Source organism: Passer domesticus, chromosome 9 (genome assembly GCF_036417665.1).
Source record: "Passer domesticus isolate bPasDom1 chromosome 9, bPasDom1.hap1, whole genome shotgun sequence".
In the NCBI taxonomy this organism is placed as follows: domain Eukaryota; kingdom Metazoa; phylum Chordata; class Aves; order Passeriformes; family Passeridae; genus Passer; species Passer domesticus.
In genome coordinates this window covers 34,417,409-34,433,515 of record NC_087482.1, presented here as the reverse complement: position 1 = coordinate 34,433,515, position 16,107 = coordinate 34,417,409, and the positions used below count along the sequence as shown (strand labels likewise).

The window sequence follows — 16,107 nt, the reverse complement described above, 5'->3', positions numbered from 1 at the left end:
TATCTTTCTTCATGTAATACTTGGCTCACAAAATTTAAAGCTGAAAGCTAGGTGTGGTGCAACACAGAGAAAAATACCACTTTTTGAAACAATTTAGTTCTACACAACTTTTATCAGGGGCTTGCTGTACCAAGAAGTTCCTCTTTTCTGCATGGCCAAAGAGAGAAAATTAATGCCTATCTGTCATCCTCTAATACACTTTTTTTATTAAAAGCCTCTGGAGAGGCTATGAGTCCTTAGTTCCTCTACTCTGAATACATTTCCTGACTGCTACAGCCACAGAAAAAAGTAATGTAAACCATTATTCTTGTCATGGCCAGGTAGTGTGCCTGCACACACACTTTAAGAGAGAGACAAAAGAATTTTTAAAAGCATACTGATTTTACATGAGTTTCACAGTTTTCCTCTTTCATTCCCTAAGCTGTTCAATCTGCTTTATAAACCCAAAATTCTTAGCTCTTCTAAAATAATGCAGAACTACATAGCAAAAAACCAACAACAAACCAAACCAACCAAAAAAACCAAAACAAAAACCAAACAAACCAAATCCCAAAAAAACAATAAAAAACCCCCAAACCAAAACAACCCCCAAAACCCCCACAAAACAAAAAAAAAACCCCAAAACAAAACCCAAAAAAACTCAGCAGTAACTGTTTCCTGCTGCTTTTAAGAGAACAAAAGCCAAAATCTGACAGAGCAAATAACTGCCCATCTGTCACACAAGGGGGACTGGAAGATGCAAAAAGGCACAGACTGTCATGAAGAGAACACAGGGCAGCAAGCTGTAAAATGGCAGAGAAATGGGGATGGATCAGGTAGGGCAGAGATGCAGAAAAATGTACAACTGACAGAATAATGAAAAGCTATGCTAAAATACAGAATAATGAAAGAGCATGGTATGTTCATGGCAAAAAGGGTGATAGATGTATAAACACACAGAAAGAGAACTTGAATGAGCAGTTATATGTTGCCTGTACTCAAAAAAAAATAACCTGGCAAACAGCTTCCTAAAACTTCCAGGTTTAAGTACAAGTTCCACTACAAGTTACTCATAGGATGGAGGAATCTATCTTGTCATGCATCAATTCAGATGACACTGAACTCTTGTACAACCCAAAATAAGTCCAAAAGGGATTGCTTCTTCACCTTTGACAAAAAAGTGAGTTTCAGTGATATAAGGATATTTGTTATAATCACACAATGATTTTTAAATGGGCAATTTTAACATTTGGACTCATAAAAGGTATCAGTATTTAAAAATCTCACATGACATTCTTACCAGCAATTTTAAAACTAAGTGTTCCTTTAGAAAAAGTCAAATCTAGTATAATGTCATAAATCATTCCTCTATAAAATAATTTGTATTTGAAGTTACAGCTCAAAAGCTTTTACAAAAGGTGTCAAATTAGGTCTAGTTTAAAAAAGAGAAACACACATCTATTTCTTAACCATTTTATCAAATATTAAGCTATTACCAACCTAAAATTAGGCATCAGCAAGATGGATAAGCCCCTATAAAAATATAATCTCATGGCAGTGTAGAGAAGTGGGAACAACCATTGCATGTCCTGCTTGCTGAGCTCAGGATGCACCACAGCTGAGTGCCTAAAATGCTAAAACACTTGGGAGCAAGCAGTACTCAGCTTTAGGGGAGGCTTTGGTGCAGTTCCTGTAGGTGTTTAACAGATCTCTCCTCCTGCTCCTAATAAGGAGGTTAAGTAATTTTAACTTTTAATTTTGCTATTGGTCTCCCTAGTTAAGAACCTTGTAATTTACAAATATGCATATGGAGCTTTAAAATTCTGTTTCAAAAATATAAATACAGGAGTCCTTAAACACTGTGAATATTGGTTAAAACTCTGAGTTCTATATATAGGTCCCTGACCTTTCAAACCAATGCTACCACCATGCCTCAGACTGTAGAAGCAAGCTGCATCAATGAAAAATTTAAATTGACTTTAGAGGACAAATATATCTCAGCCAATTAAACAATCAGGAATCATAATAGAAATATTTTTTTGCTATACGTGATATTGGACAATTTCACTCAAAAAACTTTGTGCATGTTAAGACACATGAGCTAAAATATTTGGCTCTAAGTGGCCTTTAAAAAACCCTATCACTTCAATCTGTATGAATTTCTGTTTCACATAAAGTTCCTCCTAGAGTTTTAAAAAGTTTGTTTTCACTGTTTATAAATTTTATATTCTCACATTTTTCAAATTAAAACTATAAAAAAATAGATTTTTCTAACTTGACTTATCATACCCAACTTCACTAGAAAAACACTGTATGTGTTGCAAGGGAAAATTAAAAGGAAAAACAATCAATGAGTTCTCCATTTCTTGTGTCACAATCCTGACAACATTCAATCAGTAGACTCCTACTCATTGCAGTGACAGCCCATCACAAACAAAAAAAACCCCAAACCAACAAAAAGAGACAGCCCCCAAGTGGTTTTGTTGTATTCTGCAGAACTTTCTAAAAATACTGTGACTGGAAGTATATGAAAAAAAAAAGCTGGTCAGGAGTGGACAAATTCATTTGCAAAGAGAAAAAGTTTCAAGCAAAACTTCAGAGAACATTTTGAATTTGTTCATTTTCAAACATCAACCATAAGACAAAAGGTAGCCCTCAGATACACTACCTTTCTCTGTGCTCCCATTAATTTTAGGTATGAAGTCGTCAACTTGTATGCCTAGGATTAAGAAAGGGCATTATTTTTGCAATCAAGAAAAATGTTTTGGGCTTTGTTTCTTTATAAACACAGCATTTTGAAATGCACTTGGCTTTTCATACCACCTCCTCACAAGCACCTAATCAGACAAACCAGGCAGTTTGATGTGTTTCCTGCTAGAGATGATGTTGCTGTTTGTCCAAACGTCTAAGAGGTAATTAACGCCAAAGAATTACTGCCTATTACACACATATACGTGTGTAGAATGGATATAAAATGTGATTTAAGGCCCCCTCCAAGCCCCGGGCCGGAGCGGACACCCGCAGAAGCAGCGCCCTCTGCAGCCCTGCCCCGACACGGACCCAGCAGCCCGGGAGAGCTCCCTGCTGGGAAAACTGGGAATCGGAATTCTGTCAGACACCGAGACTACAAGATTATCAGAACAAAAGTGACCGAAGAGCAAACGCGGAAACCAGCTTGAAACAAGAAATTGATCACACCTACCTAAACTGTTGTGTTCTTTAAGAGTTTTCTCTTGCAGGTGTTCTAACCGTACTGTAAACAGAAGTCCAAGAAAAAGGTATTTCACAGATTAAAAGAAAAACAAATAACCAAAGTTTTTCCCCGCTATTGACTAACCTTGTAAAGCAGTCAGCCGCTCATTGGTGAAGTCATTATCAGCCTGCAAAGCTTCTATTTTTGCTTGAAGCTCTTGCTCTCTTTCTTCCATTTCATCTATTTTATGCTGTAATTCCTTTTTCTCAGCCAGTCCTTTTTGTTGGATTTCTTCTTGTCTTCCTTCTGCTACCTGCTCAAAAAGATTTTTTAAATCCCCAAAAAAATCAAAATTAACATGTGAAAGGCTAGATCTTCTTGTTTTTTATGTAACTAAATGCACGTAAGTAACTTCCTTTGCTAATCAGATTTAAAAATGAAAAAAAAATGAAATCTATTACCTTTATACAAATTTCACTACAAGTAGACTGAGAAAACCTCAAAATATCTTAAGTAATTTTTTGACTGAGGAACGTAAATTTAACAGCAACAGTAAAGGGTCTTAAAACTAAGAAATGCCCAAAGTCTTCAGCATCTCAATTCAATCAAAACCCAAGAACCCTTCTGAACTGAATGTACCCTGCACAGACCACCTTGATTGCAAGCCACCTCTTCTTCCTTGCTGAAGCTCAAGAATGCAAGTTTTAAACTGTCTCCTCCCTCAAAACAAAGTAATAAGTTTCAGTTTTGATGCTTCTGGGTACATTCATCATCATCATCAGTCACCAACCCACTACTGGGAAACCAAGTGCCTTAAGAGCAGCAATTTAATGTTTTAATTTTGAAAGAAAAATTTCTCTGAGGTACTGAACTAGGAATCCAATCCCAGTATTTATCCAAGATAAAGGCAGCAACTGTCTCAGGTCTCCAGAGACAACACCATTAACTTCCTCCTTCACAACTCCTACTTATCTAGATTAGAAACTCTTGGAGAACAGGCTTTATCATAAAGTGATTATTCTGTTCTCCAGCATAAAGGGCCTTAAATATTAATTTACTTAATTCATAGACTTAGGTATTTAGTTTAATATCAAACTTCATAGCAAGATGGAAGATGAGCCATGTTACAATATGGTGGACTAGTTATGTTTGTTATAACTGCACGAAGAGGCAACACGAAATGCAAATTTATTTCAAATTCTAGTTTTTATTCCTCTTAACTTTCAGATGTTTAGCTTGAAAGTTATTAGTCCTAATAAAAGCAGCTGGATGTAAAGTTTTATACTAAACATAATTTTATAGTATAATATATTTCAGTTCCAGAAATATGGTACCTTTCAAAGTGAATGAAAGGGAAACTTTTTAGGAAGTTACTTAACTGATGCCAGTTTCAATTACACTAAAACTGAACCTAGACAATATATAGATGATATGCATCTTTCAATTGCTAACAGTTGTTTAACAAGTTTCTTAACTTTTTTGTTAGCTGCATTAGAAATTAAACTGCGTTTATTTGTTCCATTTATCACATTTATTCTATCCAGAGTCAGATGAAATTCTGTCATTACCTTTAGCTTGTCAGAAAGATCTTTAATTTCATTTACAGCTCCATTGTACTTATTAGCTAATTCCCTTAATTCTTCCTGAGTCCTCTCATTCATTTCTTTCAGGTGTGTACATTCATCTTCTGTATTACTTAAACTCCGCTGTAAGACAGAAGGATTATGCAATAAATAATAACAAAAGACAGACAACAAACTACCAAACACTGCAGATGATCTATTTTTTCCAAGCAGTATATATGCACAGGATGCCAACTAGTCTTATGAGACTTCTTGACCAAGGGAATACAGCAAATAATGATAGAGGAAAAGAAAAGAAAGGAAAAGGGAATCATGCAAGATGTTATAGGGGCAGAAAATCTTAAAGGAGTGTCTAACACTTTGTATAGCTCATTGTAAAAGCTCCATTTAAAGCACACTTTGTACAAGTGGGTAAGTGTATGTTTCCATAAATTCTGCCGTTTAAACAAGGTCTTACAGCATTTTTTTAATGCATGTATGTCATTTTGCCTGTGTATGTCCCACACACAGTAAATTCTGTAAGACATCATCATGAATTTTGAAAGCAGGGAGAAAAGGAAAGAGATGAAAGAATAGTTTCTCATTAATGGTTCAACAATCTTAGTCCTGTCCAACAGGAGAAATAAACACTACTCAATATCCTGCAAGTGCAGAGTACAACACATACTGACATATTACAGCAACAAAGCAGGGATGTAAACAGCTGCAGTTACAACTATTTCAGCACTACCAGAAGAACAGGCATGAAACTTCAGTACCTCCACTTCAGATAATTTTCTGACCACTTCAATTTTCTCCTGAAGGACCCGCCTCAGGGACTCTTTGGCTGTTGTCTCATAGTTGTGTTTGTCTTCCTGTAATGCTATAAGCTCTTTTCGTATACTGTCTTCTGTTTGATTCTGCATGTACAAAATAATTCAAGAACAGAATAATTACTGTTTTGCTCATTAAAGAAATCAGATTGTGATAAAGCCACTTCTATAAAAAATGTTTAGCAATTTCTGATAGATGAGAAAATGTTATATACAAATCAGTGATCCAAGATTCTTGACATGACTGGGCATAAATAAGTAATTTTTTCAAGTGTATGTATAGCAGCACACATTCAGTGGTCAGTTTTGATCACAGGAGAATTATGGCACTTTTTTTGGGCACTGCTAAGACAATGTCAAGCCTAAGAGACATAGAACTGGACAAATCAGGTCCCAGAGGAAAGACCTTAAACAGGACCTGCAGAAAAGTTTTTATAATGTAGATAGTTGAGAGGAAACAGAAATAAAATTAAAATCCAAGGCATACATAGGTGGCCTGAACAATAATCAGGGCAGCAACTGTAACTCTGAATACCAGACAGGACATGGGCAATGAAAACAACAGCCACTTATTAAGATGCCTTGAAATACAGAGCACATGTACAGTTTTTGTGCTACTCAGATTATCGAAGTTGCATAGGCTCCTTTTGGAAAGGTTATGTTACAAATGCTTTCCTACAACTAGCTACTTCCAAAACACTTGAAAAGAGCTGCCTTTCAGCTTTCCTAATATTTGACTTTAAGTGAACTACTTACCTTTGAACAAGCTTGTAACTGATTTCCCATAACCTCTAGTCTTGATAGCAGCCTGTCTTCATCTATTAAAGCCTAGAAGAAAAGAAGTATGACCTTAGAATTATCCCATGCTTAATGTAGTGCCAGTAGAGCTCTGCTTTAAAGATTCGAATTTTGTTGGAGTACTTACTGCTAATAGCTATTTCAAAGGTACACAACCACTAACTTCAATAAACATTGTCTTTTGCACAGTTTTAGAGAATCACCATAAACTTTTTATTATTTCTGCTGCTTTTTCCCTGCATTAACAGCTAAAATTCATATGGCAGTGCATAGCTGAGTCCATAAGGAAAGGATCCTGCAGATACCTGCCAACTAGTATCTGAAGCCTCTTGTGTGACAGCAAGTAGTCGCTGAAGGGTTGCCAGCTTCTGTTCCAACATTTGTTCCCGATGTAAGGCTTCCTGTGAAGGGAGCAGGGCACCAGTCAGTTCAGCTAGAACAACTCAGGAAATCAGAAACAACAGAAGAGATCCCAAAACACAACAAAAAAAGGAAATGTGAGCAGCAAACACTGTCAACTTGTTCAAAACTGTAATAAGCCCATTCCCTTTTACCCATCCACAAATTTATTTGCATAGTTTAATTAGAAAATGATATCCTGTAATCTCAGGTTCCTAGACCATTCGTTTTTTATGCTATGTTGCACATGCTGAGGACACACTGTTATTCTTCCCAAGACTTAAAGATACTTCATTTCTTAAGTAACAAAACTGCAGACACCAAAGGACAGCTTGGCAGCTTCCATGCAATGAGCTGTTCATCCTCAAATGAGGTCACAAAAAAGAAATGCCAAGCAAGAACTACTATTTCTGTTTGATTTTTGGTTTATGACAGGAAGACAGAAGAGCATCTTCGTTAACTCCAGGATATGGAGAGAGAACAGATTGGTGAGTGAATATGTATTTGGCTTCCAAAGAAAGAGCATCTGCATGAGCTCCTTCCTGCTATGTCAGCAAATACATATAAAGATAGTATCTATCTCAAAAGCCTTGATGTGAACAAATAAAAATTGCCATTATCAAACAAAACCAGGCAAAATAAATCAGTGGAACTTATAAACAGTTAAACCTGGAAAGAATTTACAAGCAAAAAGTTTTCATTTTTTCCCCCCAAAAAGCTCATTATATCATCCTTTCTAAAGAGTTTACTTTTATCTATCAGCACACAGTTTAACATGCTACCATTTCGCAGTCTCACTCTTTTGTGCCATGACACCTTGGGAAAAGCACACCTATTAAACTGACACAGAAGCAGGCACAGAAAGGCTGGTGATGCCAGTGAGCAAGAAGAGCTGCCTTGCTTTCTAGTTTCCAGTAGATACAAGCCACAGGGTAAGATTTGCATTTTGAACAAAACTATTCAGCCAAATTTAATGCCCTTAAAAAGAAAACTTACTTGTAGATACTGTGAAAGCTGAAACAATTCCTGAGAATACATACTGGGAGTGTTAGCAGCAACCTGAAAAAGAAGACAAGTAAGAATCAGAATGGGTTTGGATTTTTCATTAAATAGAAGTAATGTGAAATTCACTTACATCTAGTCACAAAGGTAAACTTCAGATTATCTAATAATAGCATTTTGATTCATTTCTTATTCTGTTATTATTTATGCTTTTTTTTTTAACCACAGAACTTCCCAACTTGGCACTTAGGTCCCACTGTGTTTCTGCACAAATTCTTGAACCACCAACACACTCATGAGTTTAAAGCTTTGTTGTGACTGAGCTGACAATAAGGAAACAAGGGGCACAAAGGTGAAGCCATTCAGCTCAATGACAGACACAAATTGTGGCTTTCCAGCTCGATCACACATATTATGACTGCACACTTCCTGATGACCTATGAGTTATCATCATCATCTCTTTCTAAGTATCTATTTCAGAACTAAGGAATACCTGTATTACCTCTGAATAATAGCAAACTGTTCTTCACTTGGAGAGAAGTGTGGGATTGCTCTGTGGGTTTATTTCAGCCAATCTATTTGTTTACTAATTCTTGTAGGTTTCCTACACTGAAATAATTTTTAACTGTTTTCCCACAGTTATACCTGCAGTGCCTCCTCAGGATTTCTACCCTTGCCCTGGATTTGAGTCACACATACTGTTTTGAAATCTGAACTTAAACAGTCTATAAACTCCTCAGGCTGCTGGTTTCACAAATAAGTTTCCACAGTTGCTTGATATTTTGTTCGTCAAGCATAAAATCTGATTAGAACCTATTAAGTTTATCTTTCTTTTTAGAGACTAGAGAAATAATCAACTCCTGATCACTTTTCTCAAGGGAGCAGCTTTTCTACAAGTCCCCTGCATTATCAAAGCTGAGTTTAAGAATTACACTTAACAATACTGACTCCATGACTCTACAGTGAGCAACTCTGGCTCTACAAGACAGGCAGAGAGGTTTGGTCCCAGTCTTCCTTGGGAACATGGCAGTGCATTCCAGACTGTGCAGCACAGCTTCTCCTCCGTAAAAACATGGTATAAGGAAAACAGACCTCATCCAAACACCAAATCAGGAGCAACTCTTGGGTCCCACAGAACATCAAGTAATAAATTATGCAACAATTGTTAGTCTGTCATCCTGCACCTGGAAATTAACCATCTTAACAGCAATGGTTTTGTTCCAAGGCCATGTTTCAGGTGCCACAATGTAAAAAGTGAACTTACCTTCAAATATACACTGTAATACTGCATTACTTCTCTACCTTAAATGTCACTCAAAATATTAAACTAGGTAAAAATAGTCAGTGGAAAACGTATCAAAATGTTACTGGACAGATTTCACTATTTCTTCATCCTTATAACAAGTCTGAAAATAGCATGTGTCTGAATAAGGCATAAACCAGCAAATTACTGAATTACCTTGTCAACAGGACTTGGTAATGGCGCATGGATAACACTAAAAAAAAATGGACACAAAATACATAAATGTTGTACTTGCACATTTTCATCAAAACTATAAATATAACACCATACATTTTTACTATTTCTTGTTTGAACATGAAATTATATGGAAAATCTTCTGTAGTAATTTACTTTTATTTATCTTCCCACAAGAAACCAAAGATAGCCTAGAGCTTCACACAAGTATTTATGGATACTAATGATAAAAGAATATTTAAATAAACAATAAACCCCACAAAATTGTTGGTAATGAAAGATAACTAAAATTATGTCATTTGTGATTAGCACTCAGTGCAAACAAAATGCTGAAGTTTCTGGTTTCTAGTATTCTTGGAAGATTTCCCAAAAATGGGCATATACACGGAAAATGCTGTCAACATTCACCTGACTTTCCATTAGCTTCACTTTAGTCAAGTTTATGTGCATTTAAAAGAGCCAAAATAACAATCACAAATAAAGAAAGAGGGCAGGAGAATTTGCTTATTTGCTTTCTTTTTCTCTGTATTCTTCTGTTTCTAATGCCCATTGCAGCAGAGTAAACCACAGTCAGAAAAGCCCAACTACATAAGAATTTTTTTCTTCTTTTAGAGAACTTCTTTATTCTTCAGAGTTGTCTTAATTACTAAAAACAACAAGTAAATGAGTGGTTTTTTCTCATAATGCCTGCAAAAGAACCATTCACTCGCTTTGCAGGATTACAGGAAAATAAACTGCTCCCATGATGATTTTAGACACAATATCCATCAAATCCTCATCATACAGCAGATGAGTTTTGGTACATGTGAATACATATTCTTACTCTGATCGCAATCGAGCTTCCATTCCATCTGGAAGGAACAGTTTGATTGTGGAGACTATACATCCATGGGTAACTGAAAAGAAACAAATACTAAGTCATCATGATCCATTACTACTTCGTTTTAAGTTCTGTGCTTAATGTTACAGTAACCAAGCAAACTGTCTTAAACCCTGAGACAGGCAAAGAGGTGGAGGCATGAACACCTTCAAGCACCAGTGCCTGGCTCTGCCTTCTCAAACCTCCTCTGGAGGCAGGAAACTTCATCACTACAAACTTGAAGAGCTCATGCTGTGTACTCAGTCCTGGCCGTGGAGCAGCTCCAGTTCCAACTCTTCCATGTGCAGCAATACCTGAAACTTGCCTTTACTGTAGTAAGTTAAAAAAGTGGATGCTTTGATCACAAATGAGTGAAGCAGAACACATCTTACCTGCACCAGGTAACAGGAATGCAGAGGTACAAACAAAATAACGAGCTGCCTTTTTGACAAGATTCTGACAAGCATATCCAGGGACTTAGAAGGTAGCACCTCCAATTCGTGTCACCGACACTTACTTCAAAATCTGGAACTTGCCAAGCAATTATTATTTACAAAGAAGGATGGAAAAGAAAATGCAGAGGAAGTGTGTAAGAACCACTGAAGTAGATCCTTTTGAACACCGAGAGCAGCATCATTCAAGACAACACATCTCTATTTTGGGATGCTTGCAGTGCACATCTACTGCACAGCCCTAGACAATGGCCTTTCATGTCAGAAGAGGTAAACTTGCTCCTTGAGGACTAAATTCAAGATTAAACTCAAGAAAGATCCAAAGGAATAAGAGGAAGAAATGCAATATTTGATTTTTACATCAAGTTCAAACCTTCTACCCAATGTTGTGAAAAATGTTACTGACATAACTTTCAATACTTTTGCAAACAGTCAATTTATGTGTGTGTCTTGGTTGATTTTTTTTCCCTGACTGGTTCTGTTAACTGGGAAGCAAAAATTATTTCCAGATACATGGAAAGATAGCCATACATTGTTCCCAAAACCCTACCACAAGTGAGATACACATGAGTGTGTGGTCACCCATTGTGAACCACTATACCTCCACCACCCACTAACATACAAATAGCTGTTCTCCTTTCTCTGTTATTAATATCAGCAAAACAGTTAATCTGGCTTTGGAAAAAAAAAAAAAAAGGGCAATGGGCGTTTTAGGACACTGGTAATACTCCAGGGAAATGAGACAGGTCTTTAAGGAAGCTACCTCAATAGAATCTAAATATAGAGGAGAAATGATCCAACCAAGACAAGTTGGTTTTAACCTTTATTTAGCTAATGCTTTGGAGACGTATTCTCCTGGCTACAGCATCTTGTTTTTTCAAGCTGACCTAGTATAGTATTAAATTTACATGCCAGGGCAGAACAGATTAAACTGCAGGGTTTGGGGTCTTTATTTATAAATTGAATAAATCCAGTTTGCAGAAACATTTTAAAAATACATTAGCAATATTAGCTGTACCCTGCAATACATAGCTTTCATAATGCAAAATTCTTTCTTTTAGAGGAAATCAGTGATTTTAATAAGAAAAACATTAGGATACCTGACATCAAATGGCAACAGACAGCTTTACCTTCGGGTCACATATCAGATAGGTCTGCTGTAAGATTATATAATTCTGAAGTTTTTCTGTCAACAGCTAGACTGACAAAAATCTCCTAAAATCTGCAGGAGCTTTATTTGTGTCAAATTAAGACAATTAAGACATAACGGGCATCTAGCAAAAGGTATCAAATACACAGTGACTGGAAAAAGATACCAAGCATTTTGACAAACTTATAAAATTGAAATAGTAAGAAAGGAAACAATACCCAAACCCTGCAGCCTGACCTTTAGCTATCAATCATTGCAACTGGAAAAATTAGGAGAAAGCCTGAGGTACAGCAAGACCTAAAACACGAATACAGTACTGACTGCACAGAACAGCAGCAATGGTTTAAATTCAGGTCTACGGCATTTCCTGTGAGGCATTAACAAGAAAAGGCAGTAAAGCAAGGCCTGGTTTCCCAGTGGAGCTGAGGCACCCCTCGTCCCCACAGCGGAGCCCCCTCTCCATCCATCCCACTCACCTGCGGGCGCTCCGCGGCGCCGCCGCTCCCGCCCGGCCCCGGCACGGCCGGCACTGCGCGCCGCCGCCGCCAGGGGGCGCCCCCGCGCCGGCCACCGCGCCCGCCCAGCCCGCCCCGCCGCGCGCGCGCGCTCCGGAGCGGGACCGGCCGCCCCACAGCCAGGGCTCCCTCCAGAGCATCCAACTGCCGCCCCACAGCCAGGGCTCCATCCCGAGCACCAAACTGCCGCCCCACAGCCAGGGCTCCCTCCCGAGCACCAAACTGCCGCCCCACAGCCAGGGCTCCATCCCGAGCACCAAACTGCCGCCCCACAGCCAGGGCTCCCTCCCGAGCACCAGACTGCCGCCCCACAGCCAGGGCTCCCTCCAGAGCATCCAACTGCCGCCCCACAGCCAGGGCTCCCTCCAGAGCACCAAACTGCCACCCCACAGCCAGGGCTCCATCCCGAGCACCAAACTGCCGCCCCACAGCCAGGGCTCCCTCCAGAGCACCAGACTGCCGCCCCACAGCCAGGGCTCCATCCCGAGCACCAAACTGCCGCCCCACAGCCAGGGCTCCCTCCCGAGCACCAAACTGCCGCCCCACAGCCAGGGCTCCCTCCCGAGCACCAAACTGCCTCCCCACAGCCAGGGCTCCATCCCGAGCACCAAACTGCCGCCCCACAGCCAGGGCTCCATCCAGAGCACCAAACTGCCGCCCCACAGCCAGGGCTCCATCCCGAGCACCAAACTGCCGCCCCACAGCCAGGGCTCCCTCCAGAGCATCCAACTGCAGCCCCACAGCCAGGGCTCCCTCCAGAGCACCAAACTGCAGCCCCACAGCCAGGGCTCCCTCCAGAGCATCCAACTGCAGCCCCACAGCCAGGGCTCCCTCCAGAGCACCAAACTGCCGCCCCACAGCCAGGGCTCCCTCCAGAGCATCCAACTGCAGCCCCACAGCCAGGGCTCCCTCCAGAGCACCAAACTGCCGCCCCACAGCCAGGGCTCCCTCCAGAGCATCCAACTGCCGCCCCACAGCCAGGGCTCCATCCAGAGCACCAAACTGCCGCCCCACAGCCAGGGCTCCATCCAGAGCATCCAACTGCCGCCCCACAGCCAGGGCTCCATCCCGAGCATCCAACTGCCGCCCCACAGCCAGGGCTCCCTCCACAGCCACTGCTCCCTTCACGGTGTGAAACAGCTGCCCCACATCCACAGCTCTCTCCACGGAGTAAAACCCTGCTCCTGCTCCATTTGCTGTTCCACCTTCAGTCACAAACTTCTTGGTCCTCTCCAAAACATGGAGCTGACCCATATTTCACAGCTCCAAAACCCCTGAGACCTGTCCTAAACCCGAACAGGTTCTGCTGCACTATAGCACAACGGGAACACAGAAAGCATTTCTGTTTGTCTCAGTTTTTGTTTCCTAGAGAGACAATTCACCAGTGATGCTCTCGTTTTTGGTTTCACTCATTAATGTGGTACCCAGCCCTAAGGAACCCCCTACACCCCTCGGGGGTCTGTGCACTGCCCTGCAGCACACACTGCTACGGGGCTCCCCACCTGCATAACCTCCCTCAAACATCCCATGACAGAACAGATCTACGAGAGAGTCCAAATCTGACTAGAAAAAAGTGCATAAACTGTATTTGAACTAAATGACGTTTGTATTATTCAACCTTGCTTGGCAATGCTGTTGCTGCTTGTTGTGCAGTGAAGTATCACCAATTATCTTGGAATGCTCTGGCACAAGTGGGAAATTAAGAAAGGTGCTAAAAGAATATAAACCACACTAATACAGAAAAGCACAGTGAGATGTTAATAGGTAAGTGCTGTATTAAGGAGGGGGAAATGGCGAGGCTCCTGTGCTTGTCAGTAATACAGCAAGTGGACAAATAAGGAAGCAGGAGGTTGCAAACACTTCTCCAGGACCTGTTACTGACTTTGGCTCAGCAGCAGGAAACTGAAGAATTGGTGCTCATACTTGATAACCTGAAAAATCACACAGTGAACATGCCACTATTTTAATGAACCAAATCCAGATCACATTTGCAAGGAAATTACTTACTAAAATACAGCCTGAACAATAAAATAAATGTATTCTAGCAATACTGGCAGAATTCAGAATTTACATGGGCAAGTACACTCGTTCTGTCCTGTCATTACCTTATAATTACACACAGCAGATTGCTGAAATGTCTTGTGCAAGTAAGGCATTATGTAAATACCAGAGTGCAAAGTGCTTTTAAAGGGAATCACCAATTTAAAAACTACTTTCCTGTCTGTTTCATGACCAGATTAGATTAACAGTAACATCTAAAACTACTGAAGCCAACTGGTGAAAAACCCATGTTTATATGCATTCCAATGGCATTCATAGGTAAACACTCTGTGATGATACAATCTTCATTCTCTGCTTGGGGGAGCAGAGAGGGAAGAAAGCAAACTTGTATCCTCATCCTCATTAGCGAGCTCAACACATTCATGAGTAACATGAGCACAGCTTCCAAGTTCAAAGGCAGAGAAAAGGACAAGGAAGGCTGCATAATCTGATCACTCATTACACAAATGCCAGGTCACCAGCATTCGTGTAATGTATCGTGCTTTGTAAAACTAATATAAAACCACAGCAAATAACTACTACTGGCAAAAATTCATGGCAAGAATTTGCTTACTATGAACTTTCTGCAAATGTTTCCATGAACTAACTGCAATGTGCTGATAAAAGTAAGTCAAGTCCACTTTCTCTTCCAACTAAATCTTAAATAAAAATTGTTTTAGTCTACATACACTTGAAGAAATTCAGCTTCTCTTAGCAAGGACAGCATCTCATCAAATTAATAGTTCCAAGTTCATTAGATGCAGTGTATACTTTTGATCTCTTCCATGTGTACTGCTGGTATTCAAAATGTTTGCAATTACTGCACATGGAAATATTTTAAATAACTCCCAGCAAATTCAGCTAGGCATCCTGGAGTTGAATCTTTGCAACATCTGTTTTGAGAAGAGTAAAACTATGTGATAAGACCTTCACTACAATGAATCACTCAAAAATCCTACAGCTCCAAAAGCTCTTGATGACAAAATACCACCACCACCATTACTTAACAATGTTTTCCTTAAAGACATTCATTAGCCTCCCTCTGATACTTACAACCTCGTCTGCCTAAAGACAAAATTCACAAGTAACAGAGCAGGTGCCATCTTTATGTTTTGTTCACTTAACACACTTTATGAAATTGTCCTGGTGTACTATGGTTTGGTCTGTTGGACTTTGGAGGGGGTTGGTTTGTGAGAGGTTTGCTTTGATGGATGTTTCATTTATTTGCTTGTTTTAAAAAACTTTATCATCAGCCTTCCAATTTAATATAATTTTTTCATTCTTCTTTGATACACTTCTCTTTAAGGATAAGCTCTATGAAGGTCTTGTTCAGAAAAGCAGTAAAGGGGTGATGGCAGTTGATATTTATTGCCAAATCTGTGTGCTACTGAGTAGGAAGGATTCTACAGAACATGGCCAGAAGTTCAATGCTTACAGAAAGCAGCAGACTCATCAGGGAACTTTAAAAAGTCTCAACAAAACTGATTACAGTCTGATAAGCCCCATACAGACCAGTCTCCAGAAAGATAAAGAAATGGTTCCTGACATACTTCATAACGTCAAAAGAAAAGAGATAGAGGCTGCATTTTAATTAGAACAGATACAGAGCTATTGCCACAATACAAGATCTCCTGAGCATGCATACTGGGAAGAAAACAGCAAGGAAAACAAAAACAAAAATGCCATCACCTCATTTGTCAGCTAGCAACTTTTTTCTATTCTCATTTTAAAGTACCTGCAGAAATCAAAATCAGCAGCCAACACAGAAGGAAACAGTGGGTATCCTGAAAAGAATTAAGTTAGCCTGTTTGAAACTTACACTGCCTACTTGATCAAGAAATTCAGGTT

The 16,107-nt window shown here is 39.7% G+C and overlaps 1 protein-coding gene across 33 annotated transcripts in view; it reads right to left on the bottom strand.

Annotated features, from left to right (window-relative positions):
• SLMAP (sarcolemma associated protein) overlaps window positions 1-16,107 on the bottom strand; it is a 77,962-nt gene that overhangs the window by 29,483 nt on the left and 32,372 nt on the right. For 15 of the 33 annotated variants that reach the window (XM_064432616.1, XM_064432615.1, XM_064432635.1 and 12 more), the window contains exons 4-13: window positions 10,067-10,139; window positions 9,226-9,262; window positions 7,761-7,823; window positions 6,671-6,766; window positions 6,324-6,395; window positions 5,514-5,654; window positions 4,741-4,878; window positions 3,317-3,485; window positions 3,182-3,232; window positions 2,648-2,698 (exon numbers count right to left, since the gene is read on the bottom strand). In XM_064432616.1, the coding sequence (XP_064288686.1) occupies window positions 2,648-2,698; window positions 3,182-3,232; window positions 3,317-3,485; window positions 4,741-4,878; window positions 5,514-5,654; window positions 6,324-6,395; window positions 6,671-6,766; window positions 7,761-7,823; window positions 9,226-9,262; window positions 10,067-10,139 (891 nt within the window). The remainder of the gene's footprint in view (window positions 1-2,647; window positions 2,699-3,181; window positions 3,233-3,316; window positions 3,486-4,740; window positions 4,879-5,513; window positions 5,655-6,323; window positions 6,396-6,670; window positions 6,767-7,760; window positions 7,824-9,225; window positions 9,263-10,066; window positions 10,140-16,107) is intronic. The other 18 variants (XM_064432628.1, XM_064432639.1, XM_064432646.1 and 15 more) reach the window with 3 other exon arrangements.